At 41.5% G+C, this 13716-nt stretch overlaps 1 protein-coding gene across 1 annotated transcript; it reads left to right on the top strand.

Moving 5' to 3' along the window:
• The first annotated feature begins 264 nt into the window (after positions 1 to 264).
• LOC121325300 (zyxin-like) lies at positions 265 to 13580 on the top strand. The gene is made up of 11 exons (XM_041267735.1): positions 265 to 392; positions 3320 to 3666; positions 5290 to 5488; positions 5534 to 5549; positions 6080 to 6178; positions 7025 to 7765; positions 7946 to 8078; positions 8329 to 8498; positions 10203 to 10381; positions 10784 to 10904; positions 11344 to 13580. The coding sequence occupies exons 2-11, from the start codon at positions 3345 to 3347 to the stop codon at positions 11455 to 11457; spliced, it is 2094 nt and encodes a 697-aa protein (XP_041123669.1). The 5' UTR covers positions 265 to 392; positions 3320 to 3344; the 3' UTR covers positions 11458 to 13580.
• The last annotated feature ends 136 nt before the right edge of the window (positions 13581 to 13716 follow it).

Genomic DNA, 13716 nt, shown 5'->3' with positions numbered 1-13716 from the left:
CCCTAAGGGCACTGTTTTCAGCTGCAGGCTCTTGTCTCCCTGACAACCTCTATTTATCCCTCGTCGTTGCAAGCTAAACAGACACACCCTCAGACTACTTATAGTGAGACCGTCAAGACGGCCTATACAGAGTGGCCCTTTAAAATGCTATACTATACGGTAGAGTTTTAGTCAACTCCGAATTAGTCTGGGTTTAGGGGCTGGTAAATGCGGAAGGGGAGGGGTTAATAGGGGAGGGGTTTTCACAGAATGTACACGGAAATGTGAGCCGGAAGTTTTTTTTAACTAGTACACAGGCAGGCCCTCGCATTCTTTTTTTTTTTTCGGTGCGGTAGAGAGAGAGAGAGAGAGAAAAAGAGAGGGAGCGGCGAGAAAGAAGAGAGAGAGATTGTGTGAGTGACTATTTAAAATTGTGGGTATGGGGTTGGTACTTTTCTGCCGTTAAAAACAATGTATTCTATAAATTGCATTATGTGTATACAAGTCAGTGTGTGTGTGTCTGCTGAAATGTTTCTTACTCCTTTTTGTCTTCTGAAGTGTTTTCTTGTAAAGAATGTTAGAAACAAGGTAGCGGTATTTCATTTGATGTACGTCTTCAGAATATTACTTATAACTATGCACGTACGTGTACACTGTTTCTCTGCACAACGGTGCTGGTAAGCGGGATTCATTTGTGGTCACTGATTGATATGTTGTAACTGTGAAGTTTTATTGAAACGCGTTTAAGTAGGGATATTTTATCCAGCGCTGCCTCTCTCTTCATATGTTAATTAACTCGTTACCGGGTATTATTATTACCATCAACAAATAAAAGCGTATGTCATCTTTAACAGATATTACAATAAAAAAATACAAAAAAATGAACAAAAAGTTGACTAGTACAGACATGACTAAGTATGACTATGTAGGGTAGTTGGTGTTTCGCAGTCCTGACACTGTTACGTATTTCTTCTGAAAAAGTGAAGTTGCGACACAAACACTGCGTCTAAAACAAGAAGTTCAGAAGATGACTTTACTGTCTGCAGTATAGTTTTACAAGGTTTAATAATTCGGTACAGCCCTGTTTAGCTTTTTTAAAAATGTAAAACTAGTTTTCTACCTTGCCCCCGGTCCCCTCCCCGTTCGGTTAATTAGTAATAGAGCAGGTAACACGGTAAGTGGAGTCAATTCATTCGTTTGTATCCATTTGTTTAAAAGTCTATGTTTGTCTGTATATTGAAGTTCATTTTCTTTGCGTTTGAGAACTGAGGGAGATTTGATAATGGGTGCCCACACCCACCGTCCTGTGTGTGTGTGTGTGTATATATATATATATATATATATATATATATATATATATATATATACTATATTATATATTATAATATAGGTGCTTGTTACAGCCACGAACAAGGATATAGCCATCGTCGAAGCAGTGGTGTGTTATGTATGCATAGCGCGCATATATGGCTTTCTAAAAATAATCATTATCTTAATTATATTATATCTTAATTTATAATTTATAATTTATTTAGTTTATTTATGTGCCTTTTAAAAGTGTGCTGCTTTGTATGTAGTAAAGACGTAGTTAAGTGTCGTAAAGCACATTGGATAAAATCACTATAACGCATTGAAAGTAGCTGTTGGCAAAACCACATCCGATATTATTTTAAGGGCCTAGCAGGTTTGGGGGATGGGGTTGTAGGGTGGGGTTGTGCCTACAGTTACAAACAAACTGCACTGTAAATAAGGTCTGCTTGGAAATCTAAACTGTTGTAAACAAACCCCATGAACTTATATTGTCTGCATTGCTTTTGATAAAGCTGTGCACAATGATAAACTGGTCAGAAGTGGCATTATATGTTCTCTAGCAGTATGTCACGTTTACATTTTTATATATAACTAAAGAACTGTTTATTCTATCAGAGAGAAACTTATTTGGTGCAATCTTTAGCACCAGATTGTTGGGGGTTTGGGGTTGCTGGGGGTTGTGGGGTGTGTGGTGGTGGTGGTGGGGGGGGCTTGTTTATTAATCTGTTCCAGTGGTGGTTGTTGAAAGTGTTTTGCATACTGGTTTCATATCGTCAACAAAAACTAGAGGCTTTGATTTTCTGCATCTGTTCTTGCTTATCTCCAATCCCTTGCTCCCTCCCCCACTCCACCAATCACAAGTGAAGGCCAGAACAACGTAGCACGTAAAGTGTAGTCTACTGCAGGGATGGAAATGAGGCTCCCATTGCACAGGAGTTTGATCCATTCCTGGTTTTACTATGTTTAATAAGACAAACCGGAGCTTGTTATCTATGCAGTGTGGCTAATCAATCTTATAGTAAAACCTGGAATGAGTGAAGCTGCTATGCAGTAGGAGTCTTATTTCCATCCCTGTACTGGGAGACCATAGAGAGGCCAGTTTACACACACAATCCCCTTTTACGACTGAAACTGGTTTGGTATTCTCCTCTTCTCTATTAGATAATGCCCAGTTGATTCTTGTTGCCTTTGCTGTAGGAAACTAGTCAAGAGCTTGCCGAGCAATAACATGTGTTTGGTTTACACATCAGCATGGAGCCTCTGTTTACAGTGAAAGTTGTTATATTGATGTTTGCTGGTTCCTGGTGCCTCAGTGACCTTGTATTATCCCGGCGTCTGGGATATAGCGAGGCAATCGTACATACTTTTCTCAGGAAAACACACAAAGTTATTCCACACACTCTAAATCTGTCTTTAATTAACCATGACATTACATTTGCTTAGCTGATGGCCTCCAGCTTTCATGTTAGCATGATCAGGAACTTTTTTGTATCGATGGCTCTAATTTTGAGATTACAGTGCAGGAGATGGATGTTACTGAAGGTGAACTGTACCCGTTTTTCCATGTGGTCTAGCCCGATTGTGCTTTCATTGTCTATTTAAGCCAGCGGTGTAAACACATTCATTCAGGTTACTTTGCTGTTGGAACAATTTACTTTATTCACAATTCATACCTAGTGCTTAAATTCTTCCCTAGCCTTGTCAGTAAAAAACAAAGTAGGCCAAGATTAAGATGCATTCCATAGTCTGTTAAAGACAGTCTTTGGCAAGCTTTATCACTAGAAGACAAGCTGTCCAAGATATTTACAAGCAGGCATATAGAAGTGTACAGACTTGCGTATGCTTGCCAGCACTATATCCCTGGGATAAGAATCCCATTGGGATGAGACAGTTGATTTTAAACAAGCCTTGGATAGCACTCCTTTAAAAGGGGCTGTGATGTTGCTAGTTCTAAGAAGAAAATGTATTTGAACTTTGGTTGGCACTGCTTTAATAAATCCTAACCATTTTTTTCCACTTCTCTTTTCAGATATCCTGCAGCTACAGTGTCCATCATGTCTGGGTCTCCCAGTAAAGCCACCAGAATGACTTCCACAGTCACGATTAACATCTCCACTCCCAGTTTCTACAACCCAACCAAAAAATTTGCACCAGTGGCCCCTCCCAAACCTAAATTTGGAGTGCAAGCTTCTAGCCACTCCCCTGTACCCCCCATGGACCAATCCGAGGCCAGCCAGCCTCCAGCCAACACAGTAACCCTTCCTCCCTCAAACCTTGTGACTTCATTAAGCTCCACCATTCCAGGCAGCTCCAGGGCTATGATAGGTCGAGTTGGGGACATACCACTGCCGGCTCCGCCCGCTCCAGTTGCAGAAGGTAAAGGACTTTATGGATTTATTATCATAGACATCATAAACTACAAACATTGAGGTCAAGTGTGTGTGCGCCAATGATTGCCACCATGTTGATTTGTAGTTTTCTTTTGCTAATGGTGAATTGATTTGATTTATATAGATTTTTCCAGAAACTCCAACTAATCTGGCAGAATAACATGGGCACACTAGTCCTGCACCAAGCCTTGGGTCTCAGAACTCCTTTTGTTTAGGAATCTTATTGAAATTATCAGGTATAGTGCAATTAGGACCCTTGCTAAATCTTCTTTGAGTTGCAATTCTCACCACCTGCGAGTCTGTAGGTTCACTACGGTGTTTGTTGTCCATACAACTATAGGGGAAGGAACAATGTGTTTAAAAGAAACAATGGTATGTAAGTTCCTTGTTCCAGTTATATACTCTTTGCAAGGAGTCCTGAGGCCTGAGTTTCTAGCTGCGCTTTGTAGTGATTTTCGATGGTTTCTGCAGACTAGTTTTGGTTAGTCTAAATCAGATACTCTCTTGTAATCCCCTGTGATCTGTTCTGTACAACTATTCCCATACAAGATAATCTGAGTCCAGGGCGTATCAGTTTGAAACAGAGTCATCACACAAAGTCATTCTCCTCTGCGCTGGTCTCTTTTCAGTGTATTTAGGTCAGAGAACTGAAATAGCTGCTTGCTGTGTAAATGAGTGCCGTGCTGTGAAAAACGCAGAGACACTAGTATCAGCCTTGAGAGTTACCAGCTACGCCTGTGCTCATATAATCTGGTGGAATTAGATTTTCTTATTTTTGCAAAATATTGCATATTCTAGCCTGCTCAATCTTTCAGCCAATCAGAGCGCACATTTCTCCTTGCATATTCAGCGACACATCACGGAGAAACCCTATTCATGACATCCATCGTAGCGCTTTCAGTTTTTACTGACTATTCTCCATGTCAGCACGGTTAACCTGCTTTAAAAAGTCATACCTGAGACACTTCTTGGAATTCCATTCAACTACAAAGTCTGTTCACAGCGGCGACATCACAATGAGAGTCTCCATCAAACTTTCCCTCTTTTCAGTGAAATTTTTAACGGACTATGATTAGATAACAAATGTAGCTGGATGTTTAACTTGTGTATTAATAGTAAAGCAGTAAATAATAGATGTGCTGGACTGAGTCTCTGCTTGGGCTATATCAGCACTCGGCCTCATATTTCAGACTCGCTCCATTCACTTCTAATCGTGCTGATATTATACATACACACACACGTCCGCTGTCCGGTAACCCTGTATTACATGTAGAGACAGACATGATATGCACACAGTACATAAATGGTTTAGTAACTTCCAGACTACTGTTTTATGTACCGAATAGCCATGTGCTACATAACAATATGGCCTAATAAGATTATACCTTACAGAGTTCTTTCTTATTCTAAAACCTTTTGGTGCTGGAGCTAATGCAATGGTGGGTCTGTTTCAGAGGAATTGTAGAAAATCTCTGATACATGCAGGAAATTATTTGAGTTGAATTGAGTATTTCAAATTGGTAGAAAGTAGTATTTCAGTTAAATTCTTTATTTTCTAAATTTTCAATTTTAGCTTAGTTTAATTTCCCTACGTCTCTTCTCCTCTCAGATTTCCCACCCCCTCCTCCCTCATTGGTTGACTGTGACCTGCCGAGCCCACCACAGTGTCTGGACAACACACCCCCTTCATTTGAGACCGCCCCCACCAGCTTCCCGGCTCCTCCCCTGCCACCACCCCCCTTTGAGGAGAGGCCCTTCCCAGCAACCCCCCCCTCTGCTGAAGAGACCTTCCCTGGAAGGGAAGTGGAGTAGGGGGAGGAGGGGGGAGGGGGAGGAGGAGGGGGGGAACCCAGCAACGCTGGGAACCAGGTAAGAACTACAAACATGGAGACCAGGTGCCACGGTTTATAGTGGAAGTGTTATTTGATTGTTACTAATCATTTGATTGATTAGTAACAAAAATACACAGGGGAGTTTTAGGAGAATTCTAGTTTTCATTGCCCAATGTGCAGTGCTGCAGAGGTGGTGCATAAAACTACAGCTTGGTTCTGGCATTCCATAGCACATGTTATTGATGGCAAAAGCATGTGCCTCTGTATGCAACACTGCTAGATCTTTAGACAACCGTTAGTTCAATTGTGGTGACGCTCAGTGTGGGCGTTCTTTAGCACCAGCTGTTAAGAGTTTCAGTGTATGGAGGCGTTTGTCTGTATGATGGAGCCTGTAGGTCTTGGTGATTTTCTTTCTTTCCTTCTTTCTTTTTCATGATATTGATAGCTCTGGTTTCGTATTGTATGATTTTCTTTCTTTTTTCTGATACTGATAGCTCTGGCTTTGTGTTGTATTGTATTTCATTGCATTGCAATGCATGGTCTCTGACAATTTGTTTTGTGCTTCAGAAATCGTACCAAAAGCAGACCAGTTTTGACCAGCAGCTGGATTCCCTGACCAGCATGCTGTCTGAAATGGAGCAAAGCAACCCATTCAAAAACACTGTGGTAGGTCTGCCTGAAGCACGTATCTCTACATCAGCAGCAAATAAGTAACCAAGTCATTGTGAAATGATTACCTGGAATTCATTTCTCTCTAAGAGGCTGATCAATGAAGCAGAGAGATAATCTGCAGTGTCAGGGGAAGCAGAAGTTTCATTTCATTTTTTATTTTCTGTCCTGCTTCCTCATGCACCAAGTTAAAAATGAACGACTATACTGTGAGGTCGGTTTTATTTCTTTATCAGGCACTGATTCTAGAAAGTTAAAATAAGTAAATAAATACTTCAGTGCGCTATGTGGGGCTTGTGTAGTTTTGAAATAATCAAAATTCACAGCAAACAGATCCCCTTAGTAGGGACAGGTGGTTAGTTTTACAGACCCCTGTGAACACCAGTCTTGGACTATCTTACCTAAAGTAACATCAGATAGTCCAAGGTTAGTGGTAATTGGGTCTGTGAAACCAGTCAATGGTGTGTTAAGAAGAGACGATCCTAAATTGACTGAACTTTTTGTTCTGTTACGTACTTTAATAACAAAAATAAATATCTGACCTGACTAGGTTAAGGACAATTCCCTGTTTGCATGTTATAAATACCTGGTCCATTGCATTGCTACAGATTGCTACTCTTAGTAAAGTCAGTATGTGTAGATTCCAGCAGTGCTACAACTGGCCTGCCTTGCAAATGACTGCTCTCCCAAAGCCCGAGCACTTACCCTGCATGTTTGTAGTTGTAACAGTCACCTGTGTCTGTTGTACAAAGTTAATGAATAAAAACTACAGTTACGATGGGAAAGGTGTTTGTATTGTTTGTCTGTTTATAAATTCTCTCTTCTGTTGTTTTCTTCTTGCAGTTTTCTGCTCAAGGCCACCCCTCTTCTGCTGCCACCCCAGGTTCTGTAAAAGAGGCCCCGAAACCTGTCAAATTCTCTCCCAAACCCGCTGCCCCGCCTCCTACAGCTCCCAAACCCGTTGTTGGGGATCCATCCTCTTCCTTTGATAGACCCAGCCCCCCTCCATGGGCCGCCCAAATCAAAGCCAGACAAAACCAGTCCAAAACCTTACCCCCAGACACTCAGGCCATGCCCCCTCCCCCCTCAGCTAATGAAAACCCTCCTAACTTCAATTCTGCCAGGGCTAAATTTACCAAGCCGCCCACTGTGAATCAGGCCCCGTCACCTGCAGATTTTGTCCAATCAGCTCCTGCTGCACGCTTCACACCGCCTGCAGTCAACCAGGCCCCTCCCTCTAGCCTTGCCTCTTCCTCTGCCCGAGCTTCTTTCTCTCCCCAGCAAACTTCTCCCACTAAAACGGAGCCCTCCCTTTCCCAGGCGAGGTTTGCCACTCCCCCAGTTGTCAGCCGAGCTCCTGAGGCCCCACCCACATATTCTGGTCACACCTCTCAAGCTAGGTTTACCACACCCCCAGTTGTAAACCAGGCTCCAGTGGCTCCGCAACAAGGTGGGGGACCAAAATCCTTGCCCACTTCTGGTGGCCACACCTCTCAGCCAAGGTTTGCGCCACCATCTTCGTCAGCTGGTCCACGGCAAGCTCCTCCCACTCTGGGGAAACCATCAAAAAACAATGGACAAGTGGTATGTGTGTGTCTAAATTTAAACAATTATTTACTACGTAGCTTGCGAAACTTAAATATGTGTTGTTGATCCCCCTTTTAACTGTTATGGGACAAGACCAAAGTCTGTCGACTTATTAAATTCATAGAAATTAATCTTTCCAGTAGACTCTTTTCTAATTCGGTATCTCCTCTCCCCCAGCCTTCTGCAGGAGTATCGGCTCCAGGTCCGGGCACCGCCCTTACTATGAAGGAGGTGGAGGAGCTGGAGAAGATGACTCAGAGATTCATGTTGGAGATGGACAAGCCCCCTGTCATTGAGACTACGGTTACAGGTGAGATTACTGGATTTCACCCCAGTAATACTGATGAAGGCACTAGAGCCCAAATGCTTATCTGCTTGACTCTGTTTCTTCTACTTTCACTACAATAACACTTATCATCCTCTCTCCCCTGAGTCGTGTGGCTCCTGCTTCCAGCCTCTGTAACTCTCTCTCTCAATCTCTCTCTCTGTCATGTCGTTCTTGCTCCCAGCCTCTCTCTCTCCTCTCTAACCCCTCTCCTCTCCTTTTCCTTCTCTCTCAGAGTCGTGTGGCTCCTGCTCCCAGCCCCTGTCTCGGTCCCAGCCTGCAGTCAGGGCGATGGACCGTCTCTTCCACACGGAGTGCTTCGTCTGCCTGGGCTGTAGCAAGCAGCTGCAGGGCCTGCAGTTCTACGAGGTGGAGGGGCGGCCCCAGTGCGAGGACTGCTACACTGTGAGTGTGTCTGTCAATCTGTGTACTGTAACAATCTATGTATCATTGTGTGAGAGGACTTCTACCCTACCTACCTCCCTGTCTGCCTCCTTCCCTCCCTCCCTCCCTACCTCCCTCTAACCGTGTGTAGTGGTATACCAGGTGTGTGTGTGAGAGGACTGTAACACTGCAAGTCTCTTATTGCTCAGTCAGTGTCTGTAGTGGAGTTTTTAGCCACCCAGATGTTGGAATAAAGCTTTGCAATTTTCTCGTTCTTAGTCACGGAATGTAGTACACACAGACGAGACATGAAAATCATTCAGAATGGGAATTTGATGTTTTATGATTTAATTAACTGGCTGCCCTCTGGAGAGAGGTCTCAATGTCACATGATTTCTCAAGAGCCAGGAAACAAAACAAAACCACACTGTGTTTTCAATGCAATATGAAAACACACAGTGCTGACTTCGGGATGAGCTGATCCTGAACTTCAGCACAGACCTTGGAGTTAAACTGTCTGGGAAAGTGTCTGAGTGGAAGCGGGGGCAGAATTAATAATTCTGAATTAATAATGTTCCTTCTACTTTTAAAGAACTGTTATCAGTGTTGTCTGACCTGTTTTATTTTAGTAAACTTCAGTAAATTTAAAATATACATTATCAATTCATTAAAGAAATTGTGTAGGCAAAACATTTTGTAATTTAATACATCGTTCTTAATAAAAGTTAGTTTTGAAGAAAAGAATATTATAATTACAAATTGCGCAAAATAACCCAGTCTGATGGATATTACATTGCACCAGATCTCATTCGCTACATTTGTCTCACAGGTGTTATTATCCTCACGCATGCACACACACACACCAAATGCATTTTTATATTTATATATATGAGGTTTTCTTTACAGTTCAACAATGTATACTGTAAAGATCTCGCAAGAAATGACATGTACTCATGTTTATATGGAAGATACCCTTAGGCATTGGCAACTGTGAGATAGTTAACACGCTCATAAACTAAATGTGTTGTGACTTGCACATTGCAGCAAAACATTTATTTTGTTGAATGCATCCGGAATTATGTTGCAACTGAGGATGACACCCACAAGGAGTCCATGTCCGTACAATTATTTCCGGTGGTGATTTATAGTATTGTGACGTATCATGTGAGTAAGGATACGATTGTGGTACAGAATTTTTTTTTCTTATATATATATATATAATATGTACGTTTACAGCGGACGCGCATAGAGAAATAGGAACATTGTTTATTTTATTAAACTGTTGTGTATGTCGATCTAGCTAAACCAACATTATTTGGTGGCCTTTACTGGTAATTTATAAGAAACCATAAGATGCAATACAAAATAATGAAAGCATGTTTCACACACTGACTTTTTATAGACAGTTATATTAATTAAATTTAAATGAGTTACTAATAGTTGGGCAATAAATTAAGTGGTGGTGTTCATATGATTTAGTACCGATCTAAAGAACTTTAGGGGGGAGGGGGGGCACACCGGCCCTCTGGCCCTCCAGGACCTCCAGGACCAGGATTGGGTACTGATCTATAGTTAGTATGCTACAGTGAATTCATTGCAATTGACCCCTCAGGCCTGCAAGCAAGATTGTAACCGGTTAGTCTGAGCAATTCCTTGCTGGTGATGCACACAGCTCCGGTCTTGTTTTCATGTCTTTGTTTTGTTTTTGTTTGTTGTTTTTCTCAGAGCACCCTGGATAAGTGTGCTGTGTGCAAAAAGACGATCACAGACCGCATGTTGCGAGCCACGGGGAATGCATATCACCCAGCATGCTTCACTTGTGTGCAGTGCCACTGCTCCCTGGAGGGGGCACCCTTCATCACCGACGATGACAACCAGCCCTTCTGTGTGGACGACTACCACAGGTACCAGCCAGCCCCCAGCAGCCTCCTCCCTGACCATACTTGTTCAATCCTGGTCTCCACATTACTAAAAAGGACATTGTAGCCCAGAGGCACAGATTGAAAGCAACTGGAGAGTTAGGAGACACTACTTCTTCACACACAGAGTGGTGAGAGGGTATGGTGGGTTAGTGAGCCATGCGGTTGAAGCTGAATACCTGTGATCCTTTAAGACCCGATTTGACAAAGTTTGGAGGTCTGTGAACAGATCAGTTTTGCAGTATTGTATATTGAAAACTCAAGCTGTAATTCTGTTTCAAACGATTAACCGTTTTACAGTTTCAGTCATCATACATATTTTCAGTATGGCTGTCCCCATGCAGTATTCAGATACAGTGGTTCACTGTGTCTCCCCTCCTCTTTCAGGCGCTTCTCTCCACGCTGCTGTTCCTGTCAGGAGCCCATCATGCCGGAGACCGGTAAAGACGAGACCATCAGAGTGGTGGCTCTAGAGAGGAACTTCCACCTCAAGTGTTACCGGTGTGAGGTACAACCTGTTTGTGTGTATCTGTCTGTTTATCTGTTTCAGTATGTGTCTGCCTGTTTCTCTCACTCTCTCTCCTGTCTATGTAGTTAGAGGAAAAGTTTATTTAATCTACATTTTCATTAACCAGTCAGGAGGGGAAGCATGTATTTGTTGCACAGGCTTCAGTTCACCTATGAGCTTCATTGCAAAGCTCAACGACAATATACTTCCCCCTGCCTCACTTCAGAAAATCCGCCTTGTCAAAAGCTGTTTTTGCTGGACTAGTTAGTAAGCTTCATCAATAAAGATTAATTGAAATAACAATGAATGATAGATAACACACAACAGGATGTCACACAGGGTCACCCGCAGTATTTTTTCTTTACCGCCTGTAGAGTTTTGCCTGTGTATGATGTGTGCTGTGCTGTATTGAAGCGTGTGTCTTTGTCTCCCCCTGCAGGACTGCAATTGCCCGCTCTCCATTGAAGCTGATGAGAACGGCTGCTACCCGCTTGACAGACGCATTCTCTGTCTCAAATGCCACACCCACCGCGCCAAGCAAGCTGCAGCCTGATTGGCACACCCACCAAGATGATTCTGAGATTCTTAAAGGGGTAGAACAAAACCAAAACACATTATTTCCTTCCTTCTGATTCACACAACGACTTTGTCTTGCCAGTCCCCTCGTCCATTCTACCTCTTTCTTCCTCCGATGAAGTCCTTTTAACCTTCCATCACCACCCCCACACTGTAGATTCACTCTTCCTGTACAGCAGATAATGTGACAATACATGGAAATGAGGTAAATGAAAAGATTTGCAGGAGGTCTGGCAAGAAAGAGCATTGTGCAAATCAGAAGAGGGGAGACAATGTGTTGCATAGCATTACCTATTAACCATTTAAAGCCAGCAAATGTCATGCCAGAGAACTTTTACATCTATAGGAGCACTAACCAAGGCTTCTCTAAAATCCATTGTCTTACCACTTATTATCATTAGCAACATTATCACTGACCCCCCATCCTTTTTTGCTTTTAATTTAAACTTCAATTTGAATATGCTGGTATTTCAAAGAGAAATACCATCCACTAAACTGGCTAGCTAACATTTGTGCTCGCTAATCTGCAAGAAAAATAAACTGCAGCAGGTAACTGAAATATCAACAGCAATATTAGGAGTGTTAGATTCTTCAGAAATCCAGAGCAGCCAATAAAAAAACCTTGCAGCCAATAGCAATCCAATAATCCTTGCATTCTAACTGTAGTTGTAATCTCACAATAACAGCCAACTTCATGCCTATTGTGTTGAACTGGGCTCACAGAGTGACAGTGGCAAGCAGGTTTCAAAAGGGGGGGACTTATACTAAGCAGATGCCAATGAATGTTATTATATTATCAAGCTAAACATGATTGATTGATTGACTGTCTGTCTGTGTGCAGCTCCAATGAAACTAAACTCTGGAACAATGTGGTAGGACCCCTTTGAAAGTGAAATGTGTATCTCAAGGGTTCTAACTTGAATGAATAAAAAAATGTCAGACAGAACGTAATTGGGACACTCTTTGCAGCTTAAATGACACAAAAAAATGTATTCATTAAAAACAAAAAAAAAAAAAAAAAACATCATTTTATGAACAAATTACTATTTATACAAAATGTTTCTTTTTTTACCTTTTCTAAATACATTTCTTTTTTTCTTCCACAATTGAAACACAATTGCTTTAGTTTATGATGAGAAAATTAAGGTGTTAAGTCTGTGATTCTTTTTTTTGTGTGTAAGTTACTGGTGCAGTAGAATGCTTTTCCACTCCATCCACCTTTTACTATTATTAGAACCCCTTTCACTGCTCCCTCATCGTTTTAGCCCACATTTTCATTTAGGAAATTGTAAGTACCATAGGAAATTAGACAAATAACCCAGTGTTCAATATTTCATCCATACACTCAGACCCTATCCAGGGAAAACTATAAAGCAGTAACATAGACAAAGATTTATGCTAATTAATCATTGTCCCTGAGGAAAGTCAAGAAACAGACAAATGCTTTAGCGAATGCTTTTATCGGACAGTGTCGAGTTGAGCTTGTGATGCTGTACAGGTAGTTCATTCCTAACTTCAAACTCTCGATCTGAAACTGCACAGAGGAAATTTGAAGAAACAGAGTCAAGCAAACATACAGAACTCCGCAGAATGTTATTAATAGCTGAAGTATTTTTCTACTTCGTTTGACCTTTTTCTGCTACACACACTGCCGTCATGCTCCTTTGTTGGAAATCTACGGTTGAGGTTGGCAATAAAAATAGGGTGGTGGGGAAGGTGTGTGAAACATTTTGAACTATCATCCTGCAGTCAAGCCCCCTGGGGTGGTCAGTTAAATGGATCAGCTTAAAGCTCTGCAAGCTTTTAGAATTTTAATCTACATTACTGTAACAATGATTTTAACAATACACTGTTTGGTTTTTTATATATTTTTTCCTTTCTGTACACTGTTACTGTATTATGCAAACCAGCACAGGAGAGTGCCATGTTTAAACAAGTATTATTGTACTGTATTACTGAATCACTGTATTCTCATTATTACAAACATGTTATTGTAACTGTTTTCTTGAATGTTTACTTATTTTTTGGTTCTTTTGGGGCCACATCTGTATAATCAATTATTTGCCAAATAATAACAATTAATAAAACTAATGAATGCTTGCTGCTTTGACTTTGATTTTTTAAATCAAATACATTTTTATATGAGAGAGGCACTTGTCCAGTTGTGATGAAGCTTGTTAAGGACATTTTTTAGCACCACCTATAGAGAGTATCAGAATCTGGGTGTTCACAGAAG

This window comes from Polyodon spathula, chromosome 13 (genome assembly GCF_017654505.1).
Source record: "Polyodon spathula isolate WHYD16114869_AA chromosome 13, ASM1765450v1, whole genome shotgun sequence".
NCBI lineage: Eukaryota > Metazoa > Chordata > Actinopteri > Acipenseriformes > Polyodontidae > Polyodon > Polyodon spathula.
This window is presented reverse-complemented; position numbering and strand designations above follow the sequence as displayed.